The sequence below is a fragment of the Gopherus evgoodei genome, chromosome 11 (assembly GCF_007399415.2).
Source record: "Gopherus evgoodei ecotype Sinaloan lineage chromosome 11, rGopEvg1_v1.p, whole genome shotgun sequence".
NCBI classification, from domain to species: domain Eukaryota; kingdom Metazoa; phylum Chordata; order Testudines; family Testudinidae; genus Gopherus; species Gopherus evgoodei.
Window position 1 is genome coordinate 61,192,312 of NC_044332.1, and position 18,090 is coordinate 61,210,401.

At 42.4% G+C, this 18,090-nt stretch overlaps 1 protein-coding gene across 2 annotated transcripts in view; it reads right to left on the reverse strand.

Moving 5' to 3' along the window:
• Positions 1 to 18,090, reverse strand: part of THSD7B (thrombospondin type 1 domain containing 7B) — a 529,845-nt gene that overhangs the window by 41,781 nt on the left and 469,974 nt on the right. For both annotated transcript variants that reach the window (XM_030580720.1, XM_030580719.1), the window contains 2 exons: positions 10,333 to 10,466; positions 8,926 to 9,079 (listed from right to left, as the gene is read on the reverse strand). In XM_030580720.1, coding sequence (XP_030436580.1) covers positions 8,926 to 9,079; positions 10,333 to 10,466 — 288 coding nt within the window. The remainder of the gene's footprint in view (positions 1 to 8,925; positions 9,080 to 10,332; positions 10,467 to 18,090) is intronic.

Sequence of the window (18,090 nt, forward strand, 5' to 3'; positions counted from 1 at the left end):
TGGATGTTCCTTAGTTACAAAGAAGAAAACTTTATGGGCCAGAAGACAGTCTTCAACCAGTGGAAGCCATGTTGGATTTACTCCTTACTGTTAAGAGAATGTAAGAATAATAGGGAAGCTTAGAATAAGTGACCTTGAGCTCACTGGGTTCAGCAAAGAAAAGAATGGAATGATAGAAAGCAACATTCGGGTGTTAGACTTCAGAAAGGCATATTTTGGGTAATTGAGAAAGGTAGCATACAACGGGAAGAAGTATTAAAATCCGCCACTGAGCAGTAATGGTGGGAAATCCCTATAGGTGATCCCTAAAGGCACTATAACCAAAGTACAAGCTGCAATTCAACTGGAAAAAAAGAATGCAAGATGGAGCTGCAGAAAAATCTGAAATGAATCAAAACCACACTGGAAACAGAAAAGGGAGTGAGTAAACAAACACAAATTCTTCGAATCAGAGGAAGTGTCCAGAAAAGAGAAGAGCGGGGGAAAAAAATCAAAGTTTATGATAATCAAAGAAGTATAACTGAGGCCTTTTACAAATATATCAGGTGAAAGAAGTATTGAGGAGTCCATTATTTGAGCACTGGCCACTTTCAAGTCCGACTGATTTCAAGAGGAGTCAAGGGCACACAGTGTCTTGAAGGTTAGGAATCCACAAGAGGAAGAGGACATATAAAACTATATTGAACAAGATACTAAAAAGTACACCACAGGGAACAATCCTTCATTGACAAGGAATAGACTGGATGGTCTAAGACAGGGGTCGGCAACTTTTCAGAAGTGGTGTGCCGAGTCTTCATTTATTCACTCTAATTTAAGGTTTCATGCACCAATAATACATTTTAACATTTTTAGAAGGTCTCTTTCTATAAGTCTATAATATATAACTAAACAATTGTTGTATGTAAAGTAAATAAGGTTTTTAAAATGTTTAAGAAGCTTCATTTAAAATTAAATTAAAATATAGAGCCCCCCGCACCGGTGGCCAGGGCCGCCCAGAGCATTCAGGGGGCCTGGGGCAAAGCAATTTTGGGGACCCCTTCCATTAAAAAAATTGCAATACTATAGTCTCATGGGGGCCCCTGAGGGGCCCGGGCAAATTGCCCCACTTGCTCCCCTCCACGGGTGGCCCTGGGAAAAATAAACCTTCTGCATCTCGGCACAAACCCAGTTTTGAGAAAACTTCTTTACAAGGTATCACTGGTTCTCAGAATCAGCTAGTGCTAAAAGGCACTAAAGCTCATTAAAAGGGTTGGACAAATATTTTCTGTCAAAACTTTTTCTGGATCGAAAACTAGGGGCTTTTAAAAAGCAGAAAAAATATCATGGACAATGTCTGCTTTCCTTCAAAATTTGTTGTGTTTTTTTTAATTGAAAAGCTGAAATTAGTCTGCCAAAACCTGAATATGGTTTGGGGTTTCAGAAGTGTGTGGTCAAATATTTGCTGCTTGCTGTTTTTGATTGTTTAAAGAAACAATAAAAAATTCTGCTTAAAAAAATCCAAAGCTTTTTAACCCCCTCAGCCTGTGACCAAATGCCTGAGCTCATCCAGTCAGAGATTTTTCCAGGTTTCTGATACTCTGCTGGCTTCCTTGACTCATATCTGTCTCCATAACTTTGGGTTCATTTAGGTTAGAACATAAGAACAGCCATACTGGGTCAGACCAAAGGTCCATCCAGCCCAGTATCCTGTCTACTGACAATGGCCAATGCCAAGTGCCCCAGAAGGGGTGAACCTAACAGGTAATGATCAAGTTATCTCTCCCCTGCCATCCATCTCCACCCTCTAACAAACAGAGGCTAGGGACACCATTCATTACCCATCCTGTCTAATAGCCATTAATGGACTTAACCTCCATGCATTTATCTGTTTCCTAGAGACGGCTCCATGGGGTCCCTCACAAACTGGAGACAGTTACTCTGGGTTTGTTTTTAGTATAGCTTATGTACATACTCAACGAACTGAGCATTTGAGCTTGTTCCAGAATCTGGGATGAGCCTATGTTGTGAAAACTGACATGCTCAAAATAGCACCTGCATGTGAATGGACAGAGGGTGCTAAAATTAAATTAACCCAGGGGTTCTCAAACTGAGGGTAGGGACCCCTCAGGGAGTCACAAGGTTATTACTGGGGGCTGTGAGCTGTCAGCCTCCACCTCAAACCCCGCTTTGCCTCCAGCATTTATAATAATATATAAAAAAGTGTTTTCAATTTATAAGGGGGGAGGGGTCGCACTCAGAGGTTTGCTACATGAAAGGGGTCACCAGGACACAAGTTTGAGAACCACTGAATTAACCCCTCTGAAGCCTCAGGGAGTGCAGGGGATGGGTCTCCCTTGATAGGGTTGGGAAGGAGGTAGGTGGTGCAGGATATTGCCCTTCTCATGTGATCCCTCCCCCAGTGGCTAATTTTAAATGAAGCTACCCTCCCCTGACATGAATCTCCCTATGGCACTGAAATTAAATATAGACGATAATTTTGGCATTTGAGAAGTGAAAGGGATGGTAGCCCTAATGGAAAATCTGACAGCTTGGCTCTTCTGCAAGCCTCAAACTGCTGAATGAGCTTTAGGATAGGGAAGGCTGTGCCTCCCAAACAGCCTGGCCCTGCCCCCTATCTAACCCTCACCCACTTCCTGCCCCCCGACTGCCTGCCCCCCTCAGAATCCCTGACCCATCCTGCTCCTTGCCCCCTCACCATCCCCCAGAAACACCACCACCACCACCCCGGGACCCCACCCCTGCTTCCTGTCCCCTGACTTCCTTGACCCCTATCCACCGCTCTGCTGAGTCCTGACACACCCCCGGAAGGCCCAGGATCCAACTGCCCATTCCCTGTCCCCTGACCACCCCCACAACCTCTGCCCCCTCCCTGTGCCCTGACTGTCCCTGGGACTCCCTGCCCCTTTATCCAACCCCCCAGCCCCAGCCTCTTACCCCCAGCTCCCCCCTCACCTGGAGCCTCAGCACATTGCATCCAGGAGCATCCCTGAACAGAATAGTGGTGCAGCGTGGATCCGGCGGGGCCTGAGCTCCGCACGGCTCAGAGCCACGTGGTAAGGGGGCAGGGCTGCGAGCTCCAGGCTGAGCGGAGGGAGCTGAGCTCAGCCTGGAGCTCCCAGACTCACCCCCTTACCACACGGCTCTGAGCAGGGCAGGGCTCAGGCCCTGCTGGACCTACGCTGCAGCGCTGTCCAGGGACGCTCCTGGATGCGCTGAGGCTCCGGGAGAGGGGCGGGACTGGGGCAGGAGCCTCACCCATTCTCTTTGGGGGCCCCTGAGGAGCCCGGGGCCTGAGGCAAATTGCGCCACTTGCTCCCGCCTCTGGGCAGCCCGGCCGATGGCCAGGACCTGGGCAATGCGAGTACCCTGAAAACCAGCTAGCGTGCTGCCTTTGGCACCCGTGCCATAGGTTGCCTACCCCTGGTCTTAAAGATCCATGTCCAACTGCTATGATTCTGTGAATCTCCTACTGAAACGAGTTTATTATCAATCAATATCCAAAGCACTTGAACTCAAGAAAAGGCAGTATACCCAGGTGTCTGGGAAAGAATTCTACCACGATAAGAATCATAATCAAGTATTTTTCAATCTAAGACTCAAAAGGGTGGGTCATTTCAGAGATAGCTATGACATGGTGGCCATTTAGTCCTGTCAACTGCTGAGAAGTTTCATGAACACTGACAATTCTCAAGAGAGCCACAAATATCATGGGGATGGAGAAGCAACTCTTGTGAGTCTACAATTTTCCACAATACTTTCTGGCAACCTGTTTCACAAAAATCTATCACTAAATGTGTGTGAAATATTTCAAACCATATATATATATATATATACACATACATACACACACATACACGCACACGCAAATATACACACACTAAAAGGCTTGTCTGAGTTTTTTTGTTTGCATTTTGAGACAATCTCATTCAAAATTGATAAATATTTGAATAAACCATGTATCCAATTTCTTGAAATAGTTCCATTTTTCAAGTGAAAACGGCCTTGCACTGAAAGCCAAAAACTTGTGTTTCACACATTTTCCGTTTGAAAACAGCCATTTTGTTGCAATTTTGAATAAAGCAAAAATGTGAGGGTTGAAAATTGAATTCAACAAAACAGCAACTTCTGTTGTATATAATTCTACCAAACAACAGTTTTTAATTTCACTTAAGTTTAGCTATGACTGTACCTTGTCCTCTCAGAAATCAGTACAAACCTTAACTTGGTCATCGTTTCCAATATCTTCTTTAAAAGGGCTCAGTACTGCACTACAGCAGTCAGTGGAAGTTTTCCCATTGATTTTAATGGGAGGAAGATCAGGCTGCATATGTATAATTTGGACAATCATGCTTTGCCTTGAGAGTATACTAATAGATCCATGATTAATACATTTGCTATCCTCTATTTTAAATGTCTCATAATCTAACCCAAAATCGTTTAAAATAATTTCACAGTTCTACCACTGAAATTTTTTTGGTGACCTAAATGGAATGAGAAAATATTTCAGCTCATTTCTTTGTGGCCAGCTGTCCACACTACAAAAACAGCCATCATAAACAAGAGTAACTGGCAGCAGTGTTGGCAGTATCAGTAGGGAGCCATGGATCTGACATACTTTGAAATGAAAATATGTTATCACTCCTAGACGAAGACTGTTTGAAATATGTTGGCTGAAGTGTCATGAGGAAGCACGCACCACCATTGTCCATGCTGTGCTTATCATGTTGGTAAATAAAGGTCACAATAACAAATACATGAGTGAGTGATAACAAATACCTTCACTTTGTGCATACAAAATACTTGTGTGTACACTTTACACATTCAAAAGCTATTCACATGCAAATGTCTGCACCTGCAAAACTTGGGCACATGTATGTATAGGTGCATATGCAAGAAGCATGGTAAAGGCCTTGCTGAAAACGTACCCCTTAGTATCTCAATCTAATATTTTTCATTGGTCACTCTGTGTTCACTTACTACAACCACCTCCAATTTCTTTATGTCTGTCGTCAGCAACACCATTGTCAACATGAGCAACTATTCTAGAAATTTGTAAAAACCACAGTGATTTGCTTTTCACTCTTTGATAGAGCCTTGTTTACTCTGTAGTGTCCAAACTTATTTTATTCCAAAAGTGGTGCTGCTATAGAAAATTGTCAGAGCCTAAGTTTGTCTGTCAACTAGTGCTGTTGTTAATAATTTGCATCCATATAACACCTTTCTTCAAAGGATATCAGTGTATTTTACAATCACAATTTAATTAAACCTCCAAGCAACTTGTGAAGAAGGTGTTGTTAATTATTATACCCATTTTAGAAATGATTAAATTGAAATACAAGGAGGTTAAGTGATTTTCCCAAGATCACAAAATGCATCAGTGAACAGACACGAGAACTGAAGCATCCTGATTCCCAGTTCTCTACTTGAATCATCATACTCCCTATCTTCCTATAGTATTTGCTTTTATTGAAGTATCTGTGATACAAACCAAGATATTGCAGTCCTAATCAGGATCCCTGTCTCTTCAAAGTCTCCAAACTGGTCTCATAGTTCTGTTAGGACTGGTAAGGCACAGAGCACTTCTTGCATGGCACCGAGGGCATTGAACTCCCACTGAGCCAATGCCCTTTGAATATGGGGCAAGTGACAAGTCCTGAGTTCTCATTTCATTTCTCCGACTCTGCCACTTTGGGAGTTGAGGGCATTTAGCACCTAAAATGCCTATTATTTTGCTTAATGAAATATAACAGTAGGATTTTCAAATGTGCTCAGTGCCGGCCTCGCTCTGTTCTCACTGAAGTTATCACTGACTCATATGAGAGCTATATTAGGCCAATAGTGAACAATTCTGAAAAATGTACCCATGAAGACCAGTGCCCTCTTTGCTGTTAAGAAACAGAGCTGTTTAATTATCTGTGTTACTCAAAATAGCATAGGAGTTGAATGTCTTGGTGACTCTCTAAAATGCTTGAAGAATAGGATCATCTTCATTTCACAATTTACATCAAGTATTCAGAGTCCTCTGTGCACAGATTTCAGTCTGCGTTAAGGCCTCACAATATGCATGTTGTCAACTAGAGATACTGAAGTTATACCTCAAAGACCTGGATAACTCCTAACACAGGATACCCATTTAACTGAAGTCAGGATGGATATTTAATTACTGTAGTACAGCTGCCCAGGATGAGGTTTCACAGGTCAGTACTAGAAATTTTGTTTCACTGGTGTTGTCATGTAATTTTTGTAGAGTGTGGTCAGAAATGATATCTTATCACAGTGGTTAAAAGCTGGAGGTTTTTTAACCTCTGAGTTTCAACACACTCATCATAAAAGGTGACATGCATTGCTTTTTCCCAAAATAATCTTTGTCCCCACCTGAAAGAAAAGCTGATATCTATTTCTGTTCTTTGTAGCACAAAGTTTAAGACCTCATGCATTTGGCAGTTCAAAATGTTATGACTGAGACTTGGTCTGGCTTTTATTCCTTAGAACTCAAAGTACCATCTCTACCACAGGAATCCGCTTTCATGTCACCACTTGAATGGTTGGCTTAGTGATAGAGCTGAAACTGAGTCTCTGTTTGATTAGTAGATTGTACTTGGAACATCATTTAATAAGTCTCAGACCCAAACAAGCTACTGCTTACACTTAATATTCCCACCCATTAATTGTCATTAGTTTGTTAGGCAAGCTGTATACACAGTTCAGGAATATAAATCCAGGACATAATTTCCTAAAGCTAAACTCCATGCTTTTCCTTCACTGAAGTGTATTTAAACTAACAATATATTTTATCTAACTTGTATAGTTTCTTGGCCAAGATTCACAATGCAGGAGGACTAGCTGGCTCACCAGCCAGGACGCTACACCACAATCACACTCCACAGTATTTCCTCCCCTGTGCAGATTTTCCCCAACCTAGAACCAGACACTGCCTCCTTACTACAGAATCTCCTCACACAGATCCTTGTGCTGGTCATAGTTATGGATTGGTAGTATTCATAGGCAGGGCCGCCCCCAGGTTTTTGCCGCCCCAAGCAGCAAAAAGGAAAAAAAAAAGCCGCGATCGCAATCTGCTGCTCTACCGCTGCCGCTTCAGTCTTCGGCGGTAATTCGGCGGCTAGTCCTTCGCTCCGAGAGGGAGTGAGGGACCCACCGTCGAATTGCTGCCGAAGACCTGGACGTGCCGCCCCTCTCCATTGGCTGCCCCAAGCAGCTGCTTGCTGGGCTGGTGCCTGGAGCCGGTCCTGTTCATAGGTGCAAACAAATCTGATCCTGTAATTCTTATTCACATGAGTAGCCCCACTGAGCATGTGGGACAACTTATAGTAGTAAGAACCATGTTTGTTAGTTGCTTTTGCAAGATCAGACCTCACTTTATAAACTTTTCAAGACAAAGAGTCATTATTTTATGTCTGTTAAGCATCTACATACACACACACACACACACACACACTCCTCCCTTTCACAGCAAGTGGGTAGCATAACTTTTAAAAACAGTCTGTTCAGTAAACTGAATTGATGCTGACACTTCTAATGCCCTAAAATTTCTGGTTTAGCACCTTCCAACGGTGAGTCTGTCACAAAACACAGGACAAAAGGGAAACATTTACAGAGTTGGTCATTCCATGATAGCACAAACAACAACTAATTCCATTCCTGGAAACACTCGCTGGTGAAGAAAAAGACATTTCCCAAGACTAGCTGCTGCTATCACAGTGGGAGTTTGAAAAGCTATCCAAGAAACAGATATAGGTTCGGAACAAAGTGTTACACTGCATCAAAGCCCTGCTGCACTAGGGATAAGTACCGGAATGAAAATACAATTTTTATTTGACATGTCCCCATGTGGAAGAAGAGAAGCTTGCCTGACTGTGCAAGGAAACTTTCTGTGCCTGCAATAATGGAAACACATGCCCAATAATGATCACACTTTTGATAATGAACCCTGTAACACAGGGACAATGTTTATCTGTCACTTAAATACAGTGCTCTCTTATAGATAAATTACACAAGACAGGTATGTTACAAAACCTGTCTTGATTTTTCTAAGTTAAAATAATAAAGTAAAGCTGGGCAATTATTGTGTGAATCATAACACTGGTGAGTGAGAAACCCTGCTATGTCATACCCACCAGGACCAAAATCTGCACAAGATTCAGTTTCCTTCCATCCTTCTCTGGGAGGGAGTGTTTGGGGGTAACGTCATGGATATAGCAACACTTACAAAGGGCATTTGGATAGTGGCATGTGCCTTTGCGCAATTCACAGTCCTCTCCTTTCCTCATGGCACTATAGCTCAATCATGCAACAATGGGCTTCTCGCTAATTGCTGTCCCAAACATTGCCTCAAGAGTGTTTCAAGGTGTGGAGAAGGAAGCAGTGCCAGATAATGCAATTCTCTTCAGGTTTGAGGGGGGAAAACAGTTATCTTCTCAGCCCCAACCTTGCTTTTCCCAGAGCCAGGTGGCTCCAGTGCTATGATTGACCTGTAGATACCTATGAGAGTTATATAACTCCCGTGTAAAATACTTCTCTGTGCCCAGCACAGATGGCCTTTCCTGGGATAAGGAGTCAGCAGGAGATATGCCATGGAGCTTCTGCTCTCTATCCTCTTTGTACCTGCTTTGGTACCAGTCCAAATGGAGGAACAATCTGGCCATCTGTCATAAATAATCGCTATGTGTTTTTCTAATTAGTTTTTCTAAGGCAAAGTCTTTGGAGAAATAGCAGACATCTAAAAAGATCAAGATTTAACCAGTCTGGATGTAGAATCCATTGAACTTGACTTCCCTTGGAAAATCAGTTATCCTTGCTACTGAAACATGCGTACTATATGAAGGGAGCCTAAAGTGACTCAAGAAGAGGAAACTGAGAAGCGGGCATGAAAACATTCCCTTAAGAGACACTGTAAAACCCATTTACCTGCGGACACTGGCTCCATTGTCCCCAGTCAGACATTACACACTCATTAGGGCAGTAAAGATTACACTTTTGGGCTTCATTAGGGATTTCAGACTGATCACACTGCGTAATGGGCACAGTCTCGCCTTCACCATCCTCAGCAGTATTTACACATCTACAGGGAAAAAATTAATAATCGATTACATCTGGTAGATAACAGCTTAATGTAGAGAACAACGAGGTGCTTATTGACAACAGGTCTGTATGTTTCCAAATGAGCCATTATATATATATATATACACACACCATGGGTCTGCACAGGAAAGCTGATCAAACTATTTGTTACAAATAACATTAGTTATGAATTTAGAGAACTGCTTTCAAACCTATGCTAACTCAATGATGACTTCCTGTATGCATTTATTTGTAAATATTCAATAATAATTGAATAATTTTAAACTATGAGATGCAAGCTTTAAATTTTGATTTGTTGCTTTGTGTGAATATGAATAAATAATTGATCACTTGTCACATGATATTGTTTCTGCTCCCTGATTGGAAGACAGTGTTTTAAAGAGGAGACTATGAGATAATAAACACACTTCCAGAATAAATTTTTGGAGGAATAATCACTAGTAACATTCATAAAAAGTTGGAGATAGAGGAATACTTTCCTGAATAATTAGTGGTTGTGTGAAATATTTGCAAATGGTTAATATTACTCCATAAATCACAGTGACTGAATGTGGTGGATTTTATTAAAAAAAAATTAGTGAATCCAAATTATTCCTCATTGTTATTCTGTTGTTTAGCCTGCTCTACTATACAGCCGGAATGTCAAAGGAAGAGTTCCAATGTAGGTACTGTATGACTTCAAAGAAGTCATGATTGTAACATTCTATAGGTGCTTGTCTGGCTGGTTCTTGCTCACATGCTCAGGGTCCAGCTAATCACCGTATGTGGGGTCAGAAAGGAATTTTCTCCAGAACAGATTGCCAGTGATCTTGGGGAATTTTTGCCTTCCTCTGCAGCATGTGGGTTCAGGTCACTTTCCAGGATTATCTGAGTATATCTCACCTAATCATTTCCCAGCTCATAATAGCCTAGTGTCCTGCAGGTTGTAATACTTTGGTCTCATTTCAGTTGCTAGGTTAGTGTGCAGGTGCTGGGTGGTGTTGGTGACCTGTTATGTACAGGAGGTCAGACTAGATAATCTAATAGTCCCTTCTGACCTTTAATTCTATGACTATGAATAAAACTGCATCTGAGAGCAGTTTTGTCTGTAAACCTTTACATGTCAATGCACACCTCTTTCCACTTCAGAGATGTTGGACATTCACTTTCATAAGTCCAGTTACTTTTTCTATATAAAAAAAAAAGTTTTAGCTTCTTTATATTTAAAATAATTATGCCTTTCTTTTCACGCACCTGATTTTTCTAGTTTGTATTCCATCTCCACAGTGGAGGGAATTTTGTTCACTGTTGATTTTGCATGGAGACCATGGTTCTACTACCCAGGAATACTGATTGCACTCAGTGTAACATGGGACTGCCTCATACACCTGCCAGGGAAAAGAATCAAAATGATTCATTTGAACCACAGAGTATCTCCACAGAAATGCCTTAGGAAAACAACAATAAAAAGGACACCACTGAAAAACACCCTTGATTATATTTGTTATGCTAAAAATGGTGTAAAGGTTTAAATTCATTGATTCATTATTGACTTGCTGAAAGATGTGCAAATAGGTAATGAATTATATGGACGTAGCATCTTTAGAAAAAAAAATAAATAAAAAGCTATTTTCTAAAGTCTGAACAAGAATTCCATTACAATTTCATTTGCTCAAACTCCTCACACAACATCTATCAGGTGTCCCTTCCCACAATTATATAGCATATTGCATTCTTAGATTTCCTTTAAGACACTAACTGAAATATAAGCAGCATTTACTTTTTGCACTTAGTGTGTCCTTATAAATCATTCGCTGTACAGAAATGAAATTTTATGCATTCTGAGCACTTTTTAAACCAAAAATTGTAAAAAAGTTTTTCCTTAACAGCCACTTAACTTCCATATATCTCCCAGGCAAACACTATGGGCGTATTCACATGAACTCTGTTTTCTTCAAGTAAAGAATGCATCTGAAAGTCTGAAAAATGTTTACAACAGCTATTCAAACTATTAGTAACACTGTACTGAGAAACATTATATAAAAGTCTGTTTTTATGTTTAAATTAATAAATGTATTAACATTATTTTCAAAGAATACTTGAAAGGGCAGCTTCCTGTGCATTTATTTTCATTGTATTTCACTGAACTTGGCCAATAAATCTAGCTTGCCTGCATAATTGAAACTGAACTTTAAGACACAGTGCTCTCCGTTGCTCATTATGAAACACACTACACTATGCTAGGAGAAAAAAAAAAGACTGCATAACGAGATATTGCTCTCCAGCACACCAAAATCTTCTTTGTCTTGCTGCCGGGGAACCGCTCTATTCTGACAATTACAATGTCCGTAACTCATACCTTTTCTTACAAAATGAGAAACTTTTACCACAGTGTTGTAGCTCACAATTTCATTAAAAAATGGCAGATGATGTCCATGCATGTTCTGGCATTAACAATAAGGAACCCTTATTTGCAATATTTTTTTTGGGGGGGGGGAGAAGAGGGAGACTAGAGATAAAGTACTGTATAATGGAAAACAAGATTGCTGCAGTGTCTGTATGTTGGTTGCAAATCAAATGAAAAGGGGAATATTTATTTTCTATTCCTAAGGTACTTTTTAACAATGTGAGAAACTAATTTTAACTGTAGGCCTGTCTCCAGCTCTGTATACAATGTTCAGGTTTAGCTGAAAGGGGCATGAGATAAACTGAAAAGTGAAAATATGTGAGGACAAAATGAAAGAAGACAGAGGAATGGAAGCAAGGATTGGTGAAAGGAAAGTAAGGCTTTAACTAGTAAAAGAATCACATTTCATGCCGTGAAAGCTGAAATGGGAAACGGGAGGGTCGGAAGCCAATTGCCGTTAGAACAAGGAGGTGATAACTGCAACAAAGAAGTCAGCTTAGAAGGATGCGATAAGAGGAGAGAGATAAGAAGTGTTGCTATTTAAAAATAATGGAAATTAATAAAAATGGAAGGAAAAGCAACAAATCTCAGATTACTGAGCCTCTGGATCAAGGATGACAGGATATAACAAAGGCCCTACTTCAGGGACAATAAAAGTTTGTTCATGGGTGGCGTCAGGGTTCCTTCCCCACTCTGAACTCTAGGGTACAGGCATGGGGACTCGCATGAAGACCCTCTAAGCTTATTTCTACCATCTTAGGTTAAAAACTCCCCGCAGAACAATTTCTCTCTTATATCTTGGATTAAGTAACACTGCCACCACCAAGTGATTTAAACAAATATTTAGGGAGGGCCACTTGGAGCCCTACCTTCCCCAAATATCCCCCCAAGCCCCTACATCCCTTTTCCTGGGCAGGCTTGAGAATAATCCCGCAAACCCCTACACCCCCTTTCCTGGGGAGGCTTGAGACTAATATCCTCACCAATTGGTACAGGTGAACACAGACCCAAACCCTTGGATCTTAAAACAATGAAGAATCAATCAGGTTCTTAAAAGAAGAATTTTAATTAAAGAAAAGGTAAAAGAATTACCACTGTAAAATCGGGATGGTAAGTACTTTACAGAATAACAAAAGACTCAAGAACACAGAGGATCTCCCCTCTAGGCAAAACCTTAAAGTTACAAAACCAGGCATAAACCTCCCTCTTACACAAAGGAAAACACAAACCAAAATAAAAGTAAACTAACGCATTTCCTTGCTAAATACTTACTAACTTTATAGGACCTGGATTGCTTACTTCCTTGAACTGTGTCCAGCAAAAGCCCAGAACAGACAGACAAAGCCTGTTTCCCCCCACCCCAGATTTGAAAGTACACCTCTACCTCGATATAATGCTGTCCTTAGGAGCCAAAAAATCTTACCACATTATAGGTGAAACCGTGTTATATTGAACTTGCTTTCATCCACTGGAGAGCGCAGCCCCACCCCCCTGGATCACTGCTTTACCGTGTTATGTCCAAATTTGTATTATATCGGGTGGTGTTATATCGAGGTAGTGGTGTATCTTGTCCCCTCATTGGTCCTTTTGGTCAGGTGTCAGCTAGGTTACCTGAACTTCTTAACCCTTTACAGGTAAAAGACGAATTAACCCCTTACAGGGTAAAGAGGGATTTTATGCTACCCTTAGCTGTATGTTTATGACAGGTGGGATATGTTTTTTCTGCATATTTTTAAGCCCAAGTCATATTTCAAGCTCTGTGTGCACACAACCATGGGCCAAGTTCACTCGTGCTGATACACAGGGCTGAAAATTACACTTTCATGTAATAACTTACATGCCAGTACAGAGCCATTATAAATAAGGGCAAGTGGCATTACCCTGGCACCCTTATTTTGCTGTTTCTGGAGATGGAGGAGGATAATTTTATGTTTCCAACTTCATCTCTCACTAGAGGGATGGGGGTCTTGCCCAAAGTTCAATATCAGCTCACATTGCACAGCAACTAGTGAATCTGAGCTAATCATGTCTTTACACTGAGGCACTGACATATACAAGGTTCAGGGATACTTAGATCCATGGTTAGGGAGCTAATATAAATAGTAAGACATTCCTTCTTGCACATGTTTCAGAATAGCAGCCTTGTTAGTCTGTATCAGCAAAAAGAACAGGAGTACTTGTGGCACCTTAGAGACTAACAAATGCTCAAATAAATTCGTTAGTCTCTAAGGTGCCACAAGTACTCCTGTTCTTTCTTCTTACACATGTAATGAGTGGCCTAGCAGCAACAATACTGACGTATTTTGCTGTACACTAGCTCTAATTAATATTAATCTGAGTTACACAAGTGCAATGAAAAGAGAATATAGCCCTTTAATTACAATTTATTGGAGGGACTGCTAGTTTAATTAACACGCAGGAATGACAAATGTCCTTGCTGAAAAGTCTAGGGAGGCAAAGTGTGTTTCAGTGGTTACAGCAGGTGGCTTGGTGCCAAATTTCTTTCCTTCTATTTCTGATTCTGCCACTAACTCACTATTTGACCTTGGGCACAGAGGAACCCCAACAATTGAACTATCCAGGTGGAAATCAGCGTAGTGGTCCTGTTGTTACTGGGCCACATCCTGCAGACCGTGCTCAGTCTGAACTTCCACAGAAATTAATGGGAGTTTAACCCAAGTAAGGACTGCTGGATTTGATTATAAATTACTAATTCACTTATAATTGAAAAATTGCTTAGGATTCATAGGTCACATCAAGTCAAAAATGGATGTTGAAATAATCCCATTCTTCTAAGCAGGCAGTGCATTTCTAACATTCCTGCACCGTGTTTTCATGACCACCCAGAAATATGTATTTATGAACTCAACCCCAACCTCACTCCTGACAGTGGACAGGAATGGTCTCCTCTTCCATCATCCCCAAGAAGTTGGGGAGTAGAATCAACCCTTTGGGAGGATTTGGGTTTCACAACCGAGAAAGAGCTGAACAGTTTCAGTGGGAGTTTCCGGGGGAGGTTGCAGGGGAGACCAAGGCAGGGAAACCAGGAAGGCAGACTAGGGAAGGGGCAGGGGTCTGCCAGCAGCCCAGCACTTGTTGGTGGCCTGCGGTGCGGTGTGAGGCGTGGATTGCCAGGCACAGAGTTGGAACGGAATGATGGAGGCGGAGGTAGCAGGTAGAGACACACTGAGGATGACCGGATGCGGTAGCTGCAGCATGTACATGGTCCTAGAGGGGGCACCTGAAAGGAGTTTCATCTGCATGAAGTGCCGCCTGATAGAGCTGCTGGAGGAAAAGGTAAGGGGACTGGAGATGCAAGTGGAAACTCTGGCTGAGTTTAGAAGGGGATTTGAGCAGATGATGGAACACAAACATGATGAGGCACAGGGGACAAGCTCAGACGAGCGGATAGAAGCAGGACCAAAGGACTCTGAGGAGGGGCTGCTGGGTGAGGAAAGTGGACGGTGGAAGCATGTGACTAGGAGAACCAGGCAGAGGAAAAGACGGGCCAGCGATGGAGAAATAGAACTCAGGAACAGGTTTGCTGAGTTGGAAAATGAAGATGGAGCACAGCAGGCTGCTGAAGGAGCAAGGGCGAGGAAGAAGAGGCGAGCAGCTAGTCCTGCAGAAGGAGGGGAGGAGTCGATGGAGGCGACACCAAGTACGAGCCCTAGGAGGATTGTAAGGGCGAATACAAATTGAGAGGAATTGCGGCCAGCTGCTGTGGGGGATAGACCGCAGAATCGCACTGTCGCCAGGAAAAGGCAAGTCTACGTGATTGGAGACTCTTTACTGAGAAGAGTAGACAGGCCTGTAACTAGACCTGATCAGGAGAACAGAAGGGTGTGCTGTCTGCTAGGGGCTAAGATACAGGATGTGGACCTGAGGCTGAATACGATCTTAGCGGGAGCGGGAAAGAATCCGTTGATTATCCTTCATGTGGGAACGAATGATACGGCTAGTTACTTGCTGGACTGTATCAAGGAGGACTATGCCAGACTGGGGAAGATGCTCAAAGAAATCGAGGCTCAGGTGATCTTCAGTGGGATTCTGCCAGTTCCTAGAGCGGGGCGACGAAGGAGTGACAAGATTATGGCGATCAACAGATGGCTCAGGGAGTGGTGTTATAAGGAGGGGTTTGGGATGTACAGTCACTGGGAAGCGTTTACGGATAGACGACTGTTCGCTCAGGATGGACTTCATCTAAGCAAGGAGGGAAATAGAATTCTAGGATGGAGGCTCGCCGACCTCATCAAGAGAGCTTTAAACTAGGAAGTTGGGGGAGATGGTTGGGAGATGTTCGGGAGATCTCCACGCCGGAATATAACCTGGAGAGGGAAGTAAACAAAGTGAGAGGGGATACCCTTGCGGTCCCAAGAATTGATCCAAGGAGGAATAGTGGAGTAGAAACCAGAGTAACGGGTGATGCTGGTGGTAGAAGGTCTCTGCACGACGGGGGAAAGAATGTCACTGACGCCAAACGCCGAAAATTAAAAGGACTGTACACTAATGCGAGGAGCCTAGGTAACAAGATGGAGGAACTGGAGTTACTGGTGCAGGAAGTGAAACCGGATACTATAGGCATAACCGAAACCTGGTGGAATAGTACTCATGACTGGAGCACGGGTATTGAAGGCTATGTGCTGTTTAGAAAAGACAGGAAGAAAGGCAAAGGTGGTGGAGTAGCCTTGTACATCAATGATGAGATTAACTGTAGCGAAATAAGAAGCGATGGAATGGATAAGACAGAGTCTGTCTGGGCAAAAATCACACTGGGTAAAAAAGCAACTAGAGCTTCCCCTGAGATAGTGCTTGGGGTGTGCTATAGACCGCCGGGATCTGATTGGGATATGGATAGAGACCTCTTTAATGTCTTTAATGAAGTAAACACAAAGGGGAAATGTGTGATTATGGGGGACTTCAACTTCCCGGATATAGACTGGAGGACGAGTGCTTGCAAGAATAATAGGGGTCAGATTTTCCTGGATGTGATAGCGGATGGATTTCTTCATCAAGTAGTTGAAGTACCTATGAGAGGGGATGCCATTTTAGATTTGGTGTTGGTGAGCAGTGAGGACCTCGTAGAAGAAATGGTGGTAGGGGACAACCTTGGTTCGAGTGATCATGAGCTGATTCAGTTCAAACTAGATGGAAGGATAAACAAATGTAGATCTGGGATTAGGGTTTTCGACTTCTCGAGGGCTAATTTTAAAGAGTTAAGGAAATTACTTAGGGAAGTGGATTGGACGGAGGAATTAGTGGATTTAAATGCGGAGGAGGCCTGGAATTACTTTAAGTCGCAGCTGCGGAGACTGTCAGAAGCCTGCATCCCGAGAAAGGGGAAAAAAACCATGGGCAGGAGTTGTAGGCCAAACTGGATGAGCAAGCAACTCAGAGAGGGGATTAGACAAAAGCAGAAAGCTTACAGGGAGTGGAAGAAAGGCAGGATCAGTAAGGAAAGCTACCTTGGTGAGGTCAGAACATGTAGGGATAAAGTGAGGAAGGCTAAAAGCCGCATTGAACTGGACCTTGCAAAGGGAATCAAAACCAATAGTAAAAGGTTCTACAGCCACATAAATAAGAAGAAAACAAAGAAAGAAGAAGTGGGGCCGCTATACACTGAGGATGGAATGGAGGTTAAGGATAACCTAGGCATGGCCCAACATCTAAACAAGTACTTTGCCTCAGTTTTTAATAAGACTAGTGAGGAATCTAGCGATGATGGAGGGATGATAAATGAGAATGTGGATATGGAAGTGGATATTACCGCAACTGAGGTAGAGGCCGTACTTGAACAGCTCAATGGGACGAAGTCGGAGGGCCCGGACAATCTCCATCCGAGGATATTAAAGGAACTGGCGCGTGAAATTGCGAGCCCGTTAGTGAGAATTTTTAAGCAATCGATAAACTCGGGGGTTGTGCCGTATGACTGGAGGATTGCTAATGTAGTTCCTATTTTTAAGAAAGGGAATAAAAGTGATCCGGGTAATTATAGGCCTGTTAGCTTGACGTCTGTAGTATGTAAGGTCTTGGAAAAAATTTTAAGGGAGAAAGTAGTTAAGGACATAGAGGTCAATGGTAATTGGGATGAACTGCAACACGGATTAACTAAAGGTAGATCGTGTCAAACCAATCTGATCTCCTTCTTTGAGAAGGTGACGGATTACTTAGATAAAGGAAATGCGGTAGATATAATTTACCTAGATTTCAGTAAGGCGTTCGACACGGTTCCGCATGGGGAACTGTTAGTTAAATTGGAAAAGATGGGGATGAATATGAAAGTTGTAAGGTGGATAAGGAACTGGTTAAAGGGGAGACTCCAGCGGGTCGTATTGAAAGGTGAACTGTCAGGCTGGAAGGAGGTCACTAGTGGAGTCCCTCAAGGATCGGTTTTGGGACCGATCTTATTTAACCTTTTTATTACTGACCTTGGCACAAAGAGCGGGAATGTGCTAATAAAGTTTGCGGATGACACAAAGCTGGGGGGTATTGCTAACACGGAGAAGGACAGGGATACTATTCAGGAAGATCTGAACCACCTTGTAAACTGGAGTAATAGAAATAGGATGAAATACAATAGTGAAAAGTGCAAGGTCATACACTTA